General features: G+C 37.4%; 1 protein-coding gene and 1 long non-coding RNA gene across 2 annotated transcripts in view; one reads left to right on the forward strand and one right to left on the reverse strand.

Annotated features, from left to right (window-relative positions):
* The window catches only part of ermp1 (endoplasmic reticulum metallopeptidase 1), an 81774-nt gene that overhangs the window by 23953 nt on the left and 40343 nt on the right, over positions 1-17478 (forward strand). The window contains exons 3-5 of the mRNA XM_030148376.1: positions 1131-1258; positions 1418-1523; positions 2937-3083. Of these exons, the coding sequence (XP_030004236.1) occupies positions 1131-1258; positions 1418-1523; positions 2937-3083 (381 nt within the window). The remainder of the gene's footprint in view (positions 1-1130; positions 1259-1417; positions 1524-2936; positions 3084-17478) is intronic.
* On the reverse strand, positions 12264-13035 carry LOC115429562 (uncharacterized). Its single transcript, XR_003936805.1, has 3 exons — positions 12980-13035; positions 12717-12872; positions 12264-12434 (listed from the first exon to the last, which is right to left on the reverse strand). It is a non-coding gene; the product is annotated as an uncharacterized LOC115429562 (long non-coding RNA).

Below are 17478 nucleotides of genomic sequence, written 5' to 3' on the forward strand. Positions count from 1 at the left end.
TTGATTAACAGTTTTATATGTCTGTTTATTTCACAGAGATGCAACTTACACGACGTTAAAACGCAGTAATACGGTCTCTAAAACTTGTGTGAATAAAACCTAGAATGTTCTCCTTGGTGTACCCTGACAGCGTGTTTCCACATGGACGTTTTTCTCATGGGGCACGAAAGTGTAGTGTTATATTGTTTTACAAAGTCACAGCTTACCATGGAGTAAAATAAATGCAGTTTCTTTCTCCGTTTTCTCTCTTCTTCTCTGCTGCAGCTGAGTGAGTGTGAGAGGTGTTGGTGCACTTCGCTGGTCTGTGTGTGTGAGGGGGAGGGGCCAGGTATTCGGGCAGTGTGTAGCACACAGACACAGGATCTCTGCGCAGCAAAAAACTTAAGTTGATGTATCGGCTACATATTGACCGATGTTGATTAATCGGTGACAAGCTATCAGGCTCTAGTTTCTAGTCTTGTGCCAGGCAGCAGAAAAGACCTGACCTAGGCTCCGGAGCGCAAAGTAGCCGGCAACACATTAAAATAGCTGGTGAAAATCGCCGGCAGCCGGCGGTTATTGAAACCCCTGCTTCTACACTGAGTCTCCACCCCTCATTTTTCTGTCTGTGAACCAGAGTTATCTTCATTCTTTGTCTGTTTTATCATCTACATGTGTCCACAGTTCTATACTAACACTGTGCCACTAGTTGATGTTACTGAATGAAGAGTTTGTCATGAATGAAAACTAAAACTAAGAAAAAATAATTTACCGAAGTAAAAATACAAACAGCCTTCAAATACCTAAAACATTATTAAAATCCTTAAATTTTTCCTCATTAACACTGGAAAAAGTTAAAATTAAAGAAAAATTCATGAAAACTAAGAATGAATGACTGTCATTACAATAACTAGAAGCACTTGGAGAGTGCAGACCTCCGCCAAGGCAGATCTGCCCCCCCCCAATCACCACCAAAATTTAATCACTTGTTCCTTGTGCCAGTATCAGCATTTCCTGAAATTTTCTTTTTGAGATAACTTTTTGAGTTATCTTGCACACGGACGGACAAACAGACAGACAGACAGACCAACGCCAGCAAAAACATAACCTCCTTGGCGGAGGTAACTATAAATAACAACTCCTTTTTTTAGGTGCCAGTGATGATGCAGTGAGCTGTGCTGTGATGCTGGAAGTCCTCCACTCTCTGGCCAACCTCTCAACTCCCCTTAACCATGGAGTCATCTTCCTTTTTAACGGGGCAGAGGAAAACATCCTTCAGGTAACGGAAAGTAACAAGGTCACCTCAAAAAACATATTGTCAGTCTCCTCTGCATGAGAGTGAAACTAGTGTCTCTTCGTTCTTATATTTATATTTTTACACTCGTTTTACTTTGGTTTTCTTATTTTTTTCTCCCACAAATATCTGCTATTCCGTCAGGCCAGCCACGGTTTCATCACCCAGCACGCATGGGCCAAACAGGTGCGAGCCTTCATCAACTTGGAGGCCGCAGGTGTTGGTGGCAAAGAAGTGGTTTTTCAGACAGGTACAGTTAATCACACTGACAAACTGGGCTGGTGTGTTTTGCATATGTATATGTTTTGTAGGTATGACACCGTGATAGCACTGCAGTCTGGAAAATTTCTGTTGAGGTTTTTGTTGATTGTATACAAACTGTGACTTGTGGACATCTACAAGGGGGCTTCAAAAATTTCATTGAAAAAGAAAATAGCTTCGATAAGGTTTAAATTGCATGGCCCTGAGTTTTACACAGATGGACTTAAAGCTTCGGGAGACTTTCATCACTAATTTTTCATCAAATCTGTAAAACCTCGATCATAGCCTAAGTATCATGAATCCGTAAGTCTTTCTGTGATTACTCACCTGAATCTCTTCTCTCACAGTGAACAATTTCAAAGTGTCATCCACCATCTTTGGAATTTTGCCACAACATGCATTGTAGGAAGCGGAGGCTCGCGCTGCCACCTGGCAGCGGCAGCAGCACTACAACCATATGATATTGGATGGATGAAACAAACACGACGCGGAAACGGCTGAAATGCAGAAATGGCTGAAGGGAAGCGGAGCAAGCAAAGTGCTGCATGGCAGCAGCAACTGCAAGAAACACGACATGGAAACAGCGGTTGTACTGGTTGTACTGCCGCTGCCTGGCGGCGGCGCGAGCCTCCACTTCCCACAATGCTCGTCACGACAAAATTCCGAAGATGCCCGAGTTACCTCTGTTTGTAAACAGAAATGGTTTGTTTATGGTGGATGACACTTTGAAATTTTTCACCGTGAGGGAAGAAATTCAGGTGAGTAATCACAGAAAGACTTACGGATTCGGGATACCTAGGCTATGACTGGGGTTTTACAGATTTGATGAAAAAATGGTGATGAAAGTCTCCCACACCTTTAAAGGCTGGTATCAACGCCACTTACAGAAGTGCATTGACCTAGATGGAGCATATGTTGAAAAATAAACATCATAACTTAAAGTGTTTTCCACAAAATTTTTGAAGCCCCCTCGTACATTCATGTGAGCTGTTTTTTTAACATCAGTCTGCACTGTAAAAACTCCTGATGTCTTGGTGGACATATTTTTTTAATGTTTTGTGGTCTGCTTGTACTTTGTCTGCATGCAGTAGCAATATTAAAATTGTGAGAGCTTGATCAACATCCATTTCTAACAGCCTACAGTTGACTTAACACATTGAACATAAAGTTAAGTGGAAAACCTCAAGGGTTTTTTTGGACATTTTGAAGTCTGAAAGGCACCTTATAGTGATATTGACCCCTATATTTTTTTATTTTACTGATGTAACTAAAATCATAGGAAAATGAGAGGAATATAGTACCCTAATGATATTTGTTTAATGCCATGGTTATTAATCCGTGGGTGAAAAACAACAGAGCAGTATATTAAAACTTCCTGAGTTTTGTCTCTTGTTGTCAACAGGCCCGGAGAACCCATGGCTGGTCCAGGCCTATGTTCATGCAGCCAAGCACCCATTTGCCTCTGTGGTAGGCCAGGAGGTGTTTCAAAGTGGCATCATCCCCTCTGACACTGACTTCCGCATCTACAGGGATTTTGGGAACATCCCAGGTAAGACCCTTCAGAAGTTGGTATATCAGATGGTGTATGTGGCTCCAAAATGACAATACAGCACGGGCTTCTTAAAGACGGGCGCTTTTATTTAGTTTTTCAAACGCCGTGAAAACTAAAAGAAATAAAATACAATTGATTTAGGCACTGAAGCCTAAACAACATGAAATGTAAATAACAAAAGGCTATCCTACCTCGTGACCACCTGTCACTTCGGAGGTTTCAGTAGTAAACAGTCTTTTCGTTTTATGAATTCTTATACAGCTAGTTCCTTTTGCAGCTACTGCAAACATGGCTTCGTCAAAGGCTTTAGCATGTCTGGGCTAAAACGGAACTTGAATATTCTCTAACTCTCACCAAGTCTCGCGATAACAGCGATAAATAGACCGAAATAAATAAAATGCTTTACATTATCCTCAATATAACAAATAATGCCTCCTATACATGAAACAAAACATATTTCCATAAATGAAGATAATAACATAATTATAATATTCCATCAAATATTTTAACTCTTAAAACAAAACATAAATTTCTTCCATGCTTACACCGTTACACTGACTCTTACAGTGTATAAAGCTTATGAATTCAGTAGAATCACAGCTGTGTCCTAAGGCCATGTGTACATGTAGCTTGATATTTATAGGAACCGATATTTTCCCACTTGCATTTTCAGTAATATCATACACACCTGATTGTTTTCTGAAAAGTTTCCTACTACACAAGTAAACCATAGAGCACTATCATAAGGTTAAGATAAACAAAGCTCGCAAACATGACATTGATAACATTCTTTTGTCACGTACATTGATGTTTGGGACCCTAAAACTCCATTTCCCCCTGAACACATGCTAACACTAAAACAGAGTTTTCCAAAATCTCCACTTGAGTTGCACTGGAGTTTTCATAAATAATCATTTTCAGTGACCTAAGCTGGAGTTTTTGTGTAGATGAAAGGCAATGAGAAACTATCGATTTTTCCAGATATGGGGCTACATGTATACATGGCATGACTCTTGCATCACCATCAATTTAACCATGATCACACCTGACAATGATTACACAAATAATGTGGCTTCTTCTGTGAAAGACCATGATTGTGACAGTAAAATATATGTCCTTCAAATGTCCTTATGATGGCTGTATTCTATGGTTTATGGAGGATTTGATGACTTTATAGATATGTCATTCATCTTATGGGTATTTTAATAACCAATTAAAAAAATTGCACCCACCCCAGCTGGGGTTGGAGAGGGGGGACTCGGACGCGTGTGCGCAGTTTGGCCGGGGGGGCGGGTATGGCAGGCCAACTCTGTCACAATTTGTCACTCCCACAATATGTCTGTTATTAAAACACTGTAAAAAGCAGCGTCCAACATATATATATATATATATATATATATATATATATATATATATATATATATATATATATATATATATATATATATATATATACACAAACAAACACACACACATATGTGTTTGTATATTGTAACACACACACACATATGTGTGTGTGTGTGTGTGCATATATATATATATATATATATATATATATATATATATATATATGTATACAGACCTGATCAAAATCTTAAGACCAGTTGAAAAATAGCTAGAATTTACCTTTTGCACATTTGGATCTTAATGAGGTTTTAAGTAGAGCTACAATATACAAAAGCAAGAAGGGGGAGTGAGACAAAAAGCACTTTGAAAAAGTAATTGATTGAAAACAACAAGTAAACTGAAATAGGCTGTTTATCAGCTGATCAAAAGTTTAAGACCGCAGGCTATAAAAGCCAAAATCTGCTCAAAATTCTCATTTTCTGTCGGGCATTCACACGGTCATGCCCTCCTGATGGCTAAAGCTAAGAAGCTTTCTCTTCTTGAACGTGGTCAGATCGTCGAGCTGCATAAGCAAGGCCTCTCGCAGCGTGCCGTTGCTGCTGAGGTTGGACGCAGTAAGACAGTCATTCTAAATTTTTTGACAGATCCTGAGCATTATGGAACAAAAAAGTCAAGTGGTAGACCCAAAAAAATTAACACCTGCGCTGAGCCGGAGGATCCGATTGACTGTCCGTCAAGACACAGGGCGGTCCTTGACCCAAATTAAGGCCCTTACTGGTGCCGACTGCAGCACAATAACCATCAGACAGCATGTGCGGGAAAAGGGTTTCAAAAACAAAAAACGAATTCAAAGACCTCATCTCCTACAACGCCACAAAACTGCCCGTTTAGACTTTGCCAGGGAGCATCAAACATGGGACATTGAAAGCTGGAAAAAAGTTTTATTCTCTGATGAGAAAAAATGTAACCTTGACGGTCCAGATGGCTTCCAACGTTACTGGCATGACAAGGAGATCCCACCTGAGACGTTTTCTACCCGGCACAGTGGAGGGGGTCCATCATGATCTGGGGTGCTTTTTCATTCAGTGGAACACTGGAGCTTCAGGTGGTGCAGGGTCGTCAAACGGCGGCTGGTTACGTGCAGGTGTTGCAACAGGCATCCCTCATGACTGAGGGCCCTCGTCTGTGTGGTAACAGCTGGGTTTTTCAACAGGACAACGCTGCAGTTCACAATGCTCGCTTGACGAAGGACTTCTTCAGGGAGAATAACATCACTCTTTTGGACCATCCCGCATGTTCCCCTGATTAAAATCCCATAGAGAACATTTGGGGATGGATGGCAAGGGAAGTTTATAAAAATGGCCATCAGTTCCAGACAGTTGATGCCCTTCGTAAAGCCATCTTCACCACTTGGAGCAATGCTCCCACCAGCCTCCTGGAAACACTCGCATCAAGCATGCCCAAACGAATTTTTGAAGTGATTAACAAGAACGGTGGAGCTACTCATTACTGAGTCCTACTGAGAAAATTTTTTGTTCTGGTTTGGAGAGTTTTTTGTAATTTTTGGAGCGATGGTTTTAAACTTTTGATCAGCTGATAAACAGCCTATTTCAGTTTACTTGTTGTTTTCAATAAATTACTTTTTCAAAGTGCTTTTTGTCTCACTCCCCCTTCTTGGTTTTGTATATTGTAGCTCTACTTAAAACCTAATTAAGATCCAAATGTGCAAAAGGTAAATTCTAGCTATTTTTCAACTGGTCTTAAGATTTTGATCAGGTCTGTGTGTGTGTATATACATATATATATATATATATATATATATATGTGTGTGTGTGTATATATGTGTGTGTGTATATATATATATATATATATATATATGTATGTGTGTGTGTGTGTATATATATATATATGTATGTATATATGTATTAGTGGTGGGCAGCGATTAAAATTTTTAATCGCGATTAATCGCATGGCTTTCTGTGATTAATCGCGATTAATCGCATAGCTGTTGGGGGGGGGGGCGACGCATCAACAGCATGTATTGCCTTTCAGTGATATTCCAGACTGGAAGTACTCCGGGGATAAAAATAATTGCACATCAGTGCTTCCAAACAACTGTGTCCTCCTCAACCCCACCATCTGAAGACATTTAAAATGAAAATGTCCATATAAAAAAACACTACTTTTACACATTTTTATGTCCCCCCCAATATATGTTTTGAAACCAAACATATATTGATGTCATAATCATACCTAACACTATTATCCATACCTTTTCAGAAACTTTTGCCAATATGAGTAATCAGGAAAGCAAACGTCAAAGACTGTGTGATTTGCTGAATGCACTCGTCACACCAAAGGAGATTTCAAAATAGTTGGAGTGTCCATAAAGACTGTTTATAATGTAAAGAAGAGAATGACTATGAGCAAAACTATTACAAGAAAGTCTGGAAGATACTATTAAAGAAGAATGGGAGAAGTTGTCACCCGAATATTTGAGGAACACTTGCCCAAGTTTCAGGAAGCGTGTGAAGGCAGTTATTGAGAAAGAAGGAGGACCCATAGAATAAAACATTTTCTATTATGTACATTTTCTTGTGGCAAATAAAGTCTCATGACTTTCAATAAATTAATTGGTCATACACTGTCTTTCACTCCCTGCCTCAAAATATTGTAAATTTTGCTTCCCCACCCTGTGTACATAAATATATATATATATATATATATATATATATATATATATATATATATATATATATATGTGTGTGTGTGTGTGTGTATGTGTATATATATATATATATATATATATATATATGTGTATGTGTGTGTGTGTGTATGTGTATATATATATATATATATATATATATACACATACACACACACACACACACATACATACACATATATGTATGTATGTATATGACACACATACACTCCAGATCAAACTTTTAAAACCAGTTGAAAAATGGCAAGAATACACATTTTGCACTTTTGGATCTTAAAAGGGTGCTAAGTAGAGCTTCAAAATGTAAAAAGAAGATATGGGAGTAAGACAAAACAAAAATTTGAGTTAGCAATTTATTGAAAACAGCAATTCAGCTGAAATAGGCTTTTCATCAGCCAATCAAAAGTTTAAGACCACAGCCTTTAAAAGCCAAAAATCTGTGCAAAAATGTAGATTCAATAGGCCTCATTCACAAACTGTGCTTCCTCACAAATCTGTGCTTAAACTCTGTACAGTCGTTTGATGCACAAATTCAGGATTCATCAATATTTCCTTACCTGAATTTGTTCTTACTGTGCGAACATATTTAGAGCTGCCTAAGATCAGTTGTATGCACAGATGAGGAAGGCTGAGCTGACTTAGAAAATGCAAACACATACCTTTTAAGTACATGCAGAGCATATAAAACCACCACATTATTTAATATAATTAATTTACTAATGTATTGGCCATATGTATTAAACAACCATGAAATTGACAAACTTTCACCCTCATCATTGATACAATTAAAATATTTAATGATAACAACAATCGTAGTTTACAAAGGGATATATGAAAATGTACATTTTGAAATGTAGGCGTAACAGTTTTCGCTTTCATTTAATTGTTTTGGCCTATAATGATTACCCACTCTCAACATTTTCTTGTGCCATGAAATTACACATCAGTGGCCAAAGGCAATTATTTAAGTGGTAGCATGTTGAAGGGCATGCAGGATATGAATGATTCTGATTCACCTGAGCAAGTGTTAAGCTGGCATATCGAGCCTTGCTAGGGGATATTGCAGCCTGTGCCCTGAGGAGAGAGAGCGTATTCAGTGCATTTCTCCGGGGATACTACGTTGACATCCTCGGTTATTGTGGTCCAAGCATCTTTTTTTTCTGTTTTTTTTTTACCATCATCACTCCTGAGGAGACACTTTTGAAAAGTATTCCTTTTCTGTCTTCCACCTCGGACACAATTGTTTTGATTTCTGTGGTTGTAAAGTTTTGTTTTTTTGCCTTTTGGTGCCATTGCTTCTAACGAACTATGAAATTTACTCCTTCTCTCCTCACGAATCAACTCTGGGCAAGCAGCTTCCTTATATGGAGAAGTGGGGACGTGGTAGTATGCTAATCACAAATTGCGAGCATGCGCCTGTCAATGTAGAATGATTCTTATTCACACACATACGCAAGGTGGTGTGAACAAAATTGGCCAGTGCACAGGTGTCATGAATCCTATGGTGATTTTGGACATGCACTTATTTTTTTGCGCAAAGTAAGAACATTTCCATGCACATATTAGTGAATCAGGCCCAGTGTCATTTTCTGTCAGGTATTCACACTGTCATAACCTCTTGATGGCAAAGGCAAAAAAGCCTTCTCTGTTTGAACGTGGTTGGATTGTTGAGCTGCATAAGCAAGGCCTCTCGCAATGCACCATTGCTGTTGAGGTTGGACGCAGTAAGAATCCCCTGTCTGGAACTGATGTCCATTTTTGTTAACTTCCCTTGCCATCCATCCCCAAATGTTCTCAATTGGATTTGGATCAGGGGAACATGCAGGAGGGTCCAGAAGAGTGATGTTATTCCTCTTGAAGAAGCCCTTTGACAGGCGGGCATTTTGAAGTGGCATGTTGTCCTGTTTTTAAACCCAATCATTACCACACAGACCAGGGCCCTCAGTCATGAGGGATGCCCCATAGCCACATAGCCAGCCGCCGTTCGACACCCCTGCACAACCTGAAGCTCCATTGTTCCACTGAAGGAAAAACCTCCCCAGATCATGATGGCGCCCCCTCCACTGTGCTGCCTAGAAAACATCTCAAGTGTCATGCCAAGTAACGTTGGAAGCCATCAGGACCGTCGAGGTAAAATTTTTTCTCATCAAAGAATAGAACTTTCTTCCACCTTTCAATTGTCCCATGTTTGGTGCTCTCTTGCAAAGTCCAAATGGGCATTTTTGTGGCGTTGAAGGAGACGAGGCCTTTGAAGACATTTTTTGTTCTTAAAGCCCTTCTCCCACAGATGCTGTCTAATGGTTATTGGGCTGCAGTTTGCACCAGTTACAACCTTAATTTGGGTCGAGGATTGTCACGTGTCTTGACGGACAGCCAGTCAGATCCTCCAGCTCAGTGACAGTGAAATTTTTTTGAGTCTACCACTTGACTTTTTTGTTCCATAACCTTCAGGATCTTTTAAGAAATTCCACATTCCACATTTTTACACAGATTTTGCCTTTTAAAGGCTGTGGTCTTAAAACTTTTGATCGGCTGATGAACAGCCTATTTAAGTTTAATTGTTTTCCATAAATTGCTCACTCAGAATTTTTTTTGTCTCACTCCAATTTCTTCTTTTTGGATTTTGAAACTCTACTTAGAACCTTTTTAAGATCCAACAGTGCAAAATGTGAATTCTTGCAATTTTTCAACTGGTCTTAAAATTTGGATCCGGAGTGTATATGTATATGCGCACCCCTAATATATACAGATCTGGAAAAAATTTAGTTCGCTGCATTTTCCTGTGAAATCAGCATGTCTGCATGTATGACAGCCATTCAATTCCTGTGCCTGTTGAATTCCAACACAAGCACACCTTACTCTACGTAATAAACACCTGATCCATGTCTTATTTAAGAAGAAGTATAAACACACTACTGTGGCCGTCACTTCTTACTATAGGCAAAAACAGTGCTATTAGTACCGCAAAAGCAATTGGAATCAAGAAGTAATTATTGAAAACTAGTTGACCTCTGCTCTGTCAATGTTCCCAAACTCTGAGGGTGGTTTTTCTATCAGGGCAATGCTCCTTGCCTCGGCTAGGTCAATACAGGTGTGGATGACAGACCACCAGATGAAGACCCTGTCATGACCCAATCTCCCGACTTTGACAAATTCTGGAGGAAGATGGATGGTCATAAGCCATCAAACATTGCTGAGCTTCTTGAATTTCTATGCCAGGAGCTGCATAAAGTCATCCAACGGCAATGGTGGAGAACCAAGACACGTGAAAGCTGCCATTGAAAATCAGATATTAGAAAATCAAATATTGATGTCTGAACTTTTCCCAAGTTACAACATTACACTGTAAGAAAAAATATAATGGCTCAGCTTAATTCAATTAAGGTAACAATTTGCGTCAATCTTTTTAAGAAATTCCAACTAAAACCTTTCAGTAAATCCAACAAGACTTAATGTTACAAACTCAGTTATTTAAGGACAACCAACATAATTTATTTCATCCTGCAAACAATTAATTAAGGTGAGCCAACTTAATTTCAATAAAATGGTTAAAGTTAAATTAAGGTGAAGCAACTTAATTTTAATAAAATGGTTCATGATAAGTTGAGTTGTCAATATATTTAATTTAAACTATTCCAGCTTATTTGTTTTTCATTTCTCATCACAAATATTTCAAATTGTTTCCTCAATTTTTTATAAATAACATTAAATTTATTAACAAATACAGTTCAGTCAGTTTTATGGTCAAACTTGTTTATTACATACAATTGCCAACTTGTCCAACTGTTTACCATCAAATAAACATGGAAGAGCTCCAAATGAAGACATGAAGTCAAATATTTGCAGGAGTTTGCTGTTAAACACACACACCAAAAAAAAACTCAAATTCAAATTATCATTTGAATTTTAGGAGACTGATTCCCTGAACTAAATCCAATGCGTCTCTCTGCATGTTAAAGAACACAACAGGAAAAAACAACACTGTCATTCTAAAAGGAATGTGTAAAACAATGTTGCTAAAAGGAATAATTACATCATATGGTTATACATGTTCTCCCAGAAGAATACTGAAATATATTTTCCATACATAGCAAACTCATTAATACTTCCAAAACAGAACACAGAACACATCAGACAAATATTTATGTAATAATCAACATATAAACCAATGCAACTATACCCAGATAAAACTGATGTAGTTTTTTTTTTTTTTTTACTTTTTGCAGTTTTTGTTGAGATGGCTTCAGAGAAGTGTTGATTCAGTGTTATCATTTTTATGGTAGACTGTGGTTTGTGCTTGTTGTAAAACTACAATGCATTATAGTGATATGCTGTTTAATCTCTTTCATGTATTTCAGTGGAGGTCTAAATATTGATAACACCTCAAAAGTACAAAAATTTTACAAACTAGTCTTCAAAATTATCATTAAATGAAATGACTGTTGTATGTAACTGCATTTGTTTTAGCTGGATGTATCTAATCAATAACTAACTGGCAACAATACAGGTGCTGTATGTTGCACCAAGAAGCAACACAAATATAACAGTGGAATTAGAAGGCAGCCTTATTTTTAGTGCAGCAGTTTACCTTTAAGAGACATTACCTTGGGACTAGCTCTCAGAGCATCCAGCTCAAGGAATATCTTTTGAAATACCTCAAAAGTGCTTTTTAGTTCTTTTGGGTAACTGAGGTTGAGTGCATACATTAGTCCCATGAGTAAGGCACATGCTCTTGGGACAGTCAGACCATCCAAGGACTTCTGCTCCTTCAATCACCACTGTTGCGTTGGCTGGTTCAGATGCCCCTCTGCTCACAACAATCTTCATTACTTCATCACCATCCTGGCATAAGTAGGTCAGAATCAATGTCAGTGTTTTTTCTCATATGTAAAAACAAGAATAATGTACAGTGAATCTGCACTTAAAGGTTAAGTTCAGGATTTAACCTGGGCTTTGGGGATGGCTGTTTAGTAGCAAACCAAACATTTTTAATGATTTACTTTTGACACAAACTCTGCCCACAAAGCCCTGATAAAACTTACTTTCACTTTGAGGAAAAAACAAAACTTACTGAATATATCATCCTGATTTTGGTTTCTATCATTCAGTTGCACTGTCTGCCATCCCTAAATACTGCCCAGGTTAAATCCTGAAGTTATCAGTTGAAGTGTTGGATTACCTACCAACTGTTCTTTGATGAGATCCTCCTCCTGTTCTCTCATGTACATGATTAGGCTACGGATTGCAGCTTCTCTCCTCCTTTCTACCGTCTGTTCCTATAAATAATACAAGAAAATGATATTTAAAAAATCAAAAATTTTTAAAAAAGAAATAATGTGCAAAACAAAAACTATAATATTTATTCATAATTGTATTTCATTCTTTTGTGTCGGAAGTGTTGAATGAATAACTAGGATGACATTTTTAAAGACAAATCTATTACGTACTAATTTATGATCTATTTTTAAAAATATTTATTGAACTAACCCATCAACACCTCCTAAAAAATAAAGTGATTTTTTCATATTTTAAATGAACTGTGTTACATTTATTTATACCTCTAGCAGCATGTTCTTTATGTGCTGAATCTTCATTTTTGCAGCTCCTCCTCTTGAGGACACCAGTGCCATTATTTTCGGGGTATACTGGTCCAGTTTTGCCATGAATGTTGTCTCAAGGCCAACAGTGGTGATCCTTCTGAATTCTTCATTTATCTGTATAAAACACAAATAAAAATACAAATAAAAAGGTGCAATTTGTTAATGTAGAAAACTGACCGACATAGCACATACTGCAAACCATTTTATAAAATAATATTAACCTGAGTTGCATCGAAAAGAGCAGGCCATCGGTCTCTTAAGTCACTGATTGGTGGTGGGAATGAGGAGTGTGTTTCCGGCTCCTATGAGAGGCAAATGTTCCATAAATGTTTGTTTTGAAACAGCAATTTTCAAAAACACATGACACTGTTTCCTGCTTTTTTAAATGATGGCCAATGTGTTCAAAGTATTCTCTTTCTGTGGAGATGGTGTTCAAAGAGCAACATGAACATTTAAAAGACAGAACTTCTGTGCGTGTCCCTGTCTCACGAGTTGAATGGCTTCTAGACAGATGGGTTCTCAGGCTGCCCCATGTTTTAAACGAGCAATAACACTCCCAATAAAGGCAAGGGAGAAATTCTCCACCATGGCCATGTCTAAGCCTATAATGCTTTAAAAGATCAGTTCTTCTTGACACTTCAAATTTGCAAAGTTTACAGGTCGAATTCATTTTTAAAACTAAGCAAAGCTCTGTTTAAAGTGCTTGAAAATTTTAGAATTTAGTGATTCATAGCTATAGTGCTTAAAGCGTGAACAGCATGACTTAGAAAAACATATTGCCTATGATGTGTTTCTAAATTGAAGGTGGAAAAACTAAAAATTTGCTTGCAACCAACTGCACGAAAATTATCCTTCGCCTTGGGTTCTAAAAGATTTTAAATATGTTTGAACTGTATCACTGTTGTTGTCTTAATGTGTTGAAAGATTTTTTTTTTTTTACTTTTAAAGTGAACTAAACGAGAAAGAAAAACACTACACACCACTACATACACATTTTGATAATTCCTAACTTCAGAAAATGCCACGTGTCTCAATAGCAAAACAGAAAAATACACAGGCCTACTGCAGCCTTACTAAAAGGAAACCTTTTCTATGGCGTTTCTACAAGTAATGTGTAATGTGGGTGCCTTAACGCTGCTCACAGACACACACCAACACGTATGAACTTAAAACAAAAACTTCTCCCATAAAGTAATTTGTTACAGGTTTAGTTGTGACTGTCAAGCGATCTATCAACATGCACCTGTAGCTAGCCAAACCTTCATCAACGTAGTGCAAACTTTAAACTTGGAAAAACAAAACACTTATTTCTCTTACCTTTGCAGTGATATAACTAATGTTTACCGCTAATTAAAATCGTTCGGCTGCCACAGTAAACAAAACACGAACCTTGCAGCAGAAGACATCTGTGTCTGACGGTCACGTTGGAAGAAATAAACGGTGGAGGGGTGGCGCTGGGCCACAGAGCAGGCAAAAGGACATTTGGAAATGTGCAGCGGAAGCCGTTCTGTTTATAACTGAGGCTGTATGTCAGCAGCTATGAACCTACGATTTTACAACTAAATTAGCTTAATTTCAATTTTGTCTGTGTTAAAACAAATTCTTGCACTATTTGCTGATACAGTTAGTAGCTGTTATGAACAAAATAAAGCAAAAACAGTTACTTACCTTGTGTTACTTCATAGAAACTTTTGTTTTCCTCTTCTGATTTTTAATTTTCCAACAGGCATTAATAGCAGTCGCAGCTTGGCTCCTCTCTGTACGTGATTGCAGGACAAAACCAGAAGCAGGAGCAGAGCAGCTTTTGAAAGCTGTTGAACATTTGGCTCTAGCTCTGTTAATATATCACTTTATCAAGTTTTAAAAACCTTTCAAGTGAGAATGTGACCCTGTAGCTTACCAACATGTGTTCACTTCATCCAGAAAATGCGGAGAAACCTTTGGTTCTGTTGTGACTTTATTTGGGAAAGATAAAGTACAAGTAATTTGTGTTTGGATTTATTATAATTTTGTGATACATATGTAATTTTATGTTGGTTTATTTCAGAATAAATATATACAGTATATTTCATTTGTGATTTGTGTTAAAAGTTGAGCTAAATTAAGCCATAATGAATGCTAAGATTAAGATGACTGCATTTCCCATGAGGCTTAGCATTACCCATGAGGTACAGGAATTTTCACGGAAGTAGATGTATGTATGCCACGAGTTGTGAAAGTTGTATGTGTTTTTGTTTTCAAGTTGCCGCACGCAGTAAATGAATGCGTATTTTAAACTGAGAGTCTCGCTTCGTTATTTTGGACGTAATTTGGATAATTACAACAGGTTCTGACATTTCGGAGACGTCGTACAAAAGAACGTCTTCCCTGTTTTTTTCAAAATAAAAGCTCATATTACTATGAATATGAGGGGTACTTTTGTTTTGTAACAGGATGTTTAATGTGATCAGTCATACTTTATCTCGCTGCAAACTTCAAACGTCTTCAAAAGAAACCACACAGACAATAACCTCACCTCTTTATTACTTATGAAAGAGAAACATGCAATGCCTCAACTTAAAACATGATTTGAAAATCTTACATAAACTCAGCCCTAAAACGTTTATGAAAACCTTTGTTTTGTCTTATTTAATGTTTATTTATTTGAATTTATGTTTTTCAGTAATGTATCATCTGCCAGTTGCTGGCTGTGATTGGGGCAAAGAGCCAGTAACTGACAGCAAAACTCAGTATATAGCAAAATTTCAGTCCTGATTCAGCTCAGACAATGAAGGAGGTGGAGTTGATTTCGGGTCTGGCCTTTGAATTGCCCCCTGGGGACAAATAAAGTTTTTTGAATTTGAATTTGAAAGTTTTTGTCGAGAATATACATACATTTTAAGTTAACACAGTTTTCTATTTTAAGCTGGACAAACTTCTTAAAATAAGTTACCAACTTGTTATATTAAGTCCATGTAACAAGTTTATAATTTTATGTTTAAAAAGCTCTTGATTTTAAGCTCAACTAACCCAATATTTTCAGCTGGACCAACTTCTTAAAATAAGTTACCACCTTGTTATAATTAGTCCATGTAACAACCTTATTCTTTTATGTTGAAAAAGCTCTTGATTTTAAGCTCAACTAACTAACCCCATGAATCATTTTTTAGAGTGTTGTTTAGAAATTAATATGAACTTGTTTTCTGTGCATTATTTGAGGTCTGAAAACACCTGCATTTTTTTGTTATTTTGACCCTGTGTCATGTTCTGCAAATACATGCTCTAAATAACAATATTTTTATTTGAAATTTGGGAGAAATGTTGTCGGTAGTTTAGAGAATAAAACAAAAATGGCCATTTTACTCAAACACGTACCTATAAATTATAAAATCAGAGAAAGTGATAATTTTGCAGTGGACTCTTTTTTTTTTTTTTTTTCCAGAGCTGTGTGTGTGTGTGTGTATGTATGTATGTATGTATATATGTATATGTATATGTGTATATATATATATATATATATATATATATATACACACACATACATATACACACATACATATAAGGGGTGCGCATCACTAGGTTCCTGAGGATTTGATTTGATTCCAATTCACAGGGTTATGATCTGATTATAAATGATTATGGATGCACCCTGCAATTAATTAATATTTTTTTCACTGTATGACATGTACTTGCTATTTTTAAAACTAAGTGCATTTCTTTTTTTTCCCACAACTTATTTTATAAAGGCTTTTTTTCAGTCACAGGTTACATGTATACAACATGCTTTTGTATGTGAAAGGACATGAAGCCAGTAACCGAAGTGACAACAATGTATAAAAACAAAATAAAACAACCTCAACAAACAAAACAGACAACAAACAGTACCTCGACTTTAAAGTATACAATTATACGATCATATGTAGGTCAGTGTAAACATGGTCCATCTCAGTGTTTAAGGTGCCTCATTATGCACATAATTTCAGGCTCCTATATGTTCAGGAGTAAATTAGGTTTAGCTCATTCCAGTCCAGTAGGGGAACGGCCACATCTGTGAATACAAAAGACACAACTAATCAACCAGGAATACTAGAGAAATTTAGATCTCTTGCATATGAAACAAAAGGGGTTCACATTATATAAAATTTGGTCTAGGAGCCATGAAGTGTATATCATATCTTCTCTAGATGTATGCAGTTCAGGATGGATTTGATCCAAAGAACATGGGATGGAGGAATTGGAGATTTCCATCTAAGTAAAATCAGACGTCTTGCCAACAGGGTGACAAACGCAGTTATGCTCAGGTTTGTTTTAGTTAAAAGCAATGTGGAAGAGGAGGTTCCAAAAAGTGCAATCAGAGGGTCTGGCTCCACCTGTGAGCCACATATCTTTGAAATTCTATTCAACACCTCCACTCAAAAGCCACCTAGAGACAGACAGCCCCAAATGTGGGTGTGATTGGTTGGGGATTGGTTACATCGCACACAGTTAGAACTAGAAGTCCTCGGAGAGCGCAGACCTCCGCCAAGGAAGATAAGTCTCTCCCCTCCCCCCCAATCACCACCAAAAGTTAATTATTTGTTCCTTGTGCCAATATCAACATTTCCTAAATTTTCATCCAAATCCGTCCAGAACTTTGTGAGTCATCTTGCACATGGACAGACAGACAGACAGACAAACCAATGCCGGCAAAAACATAACCTCCTTGGCGGAGGTAATTAACACCGGTATAAGTTTTGGACAG

This window comes from Sphaeramia orbicularis, chromosome 12, assembly GCF_902148855.1.
Source record: "Sphaeramia orbicularis chromosome 12, fSphaOr1.1, whole genome shotgun sequence".
Lineage (NCBI taxonomy): Eukaryota > Metazoa > Chordata > Actinopteri > Kurtiformes > Apogonidae > Sphaeramia > Sphaeramia orbicularis.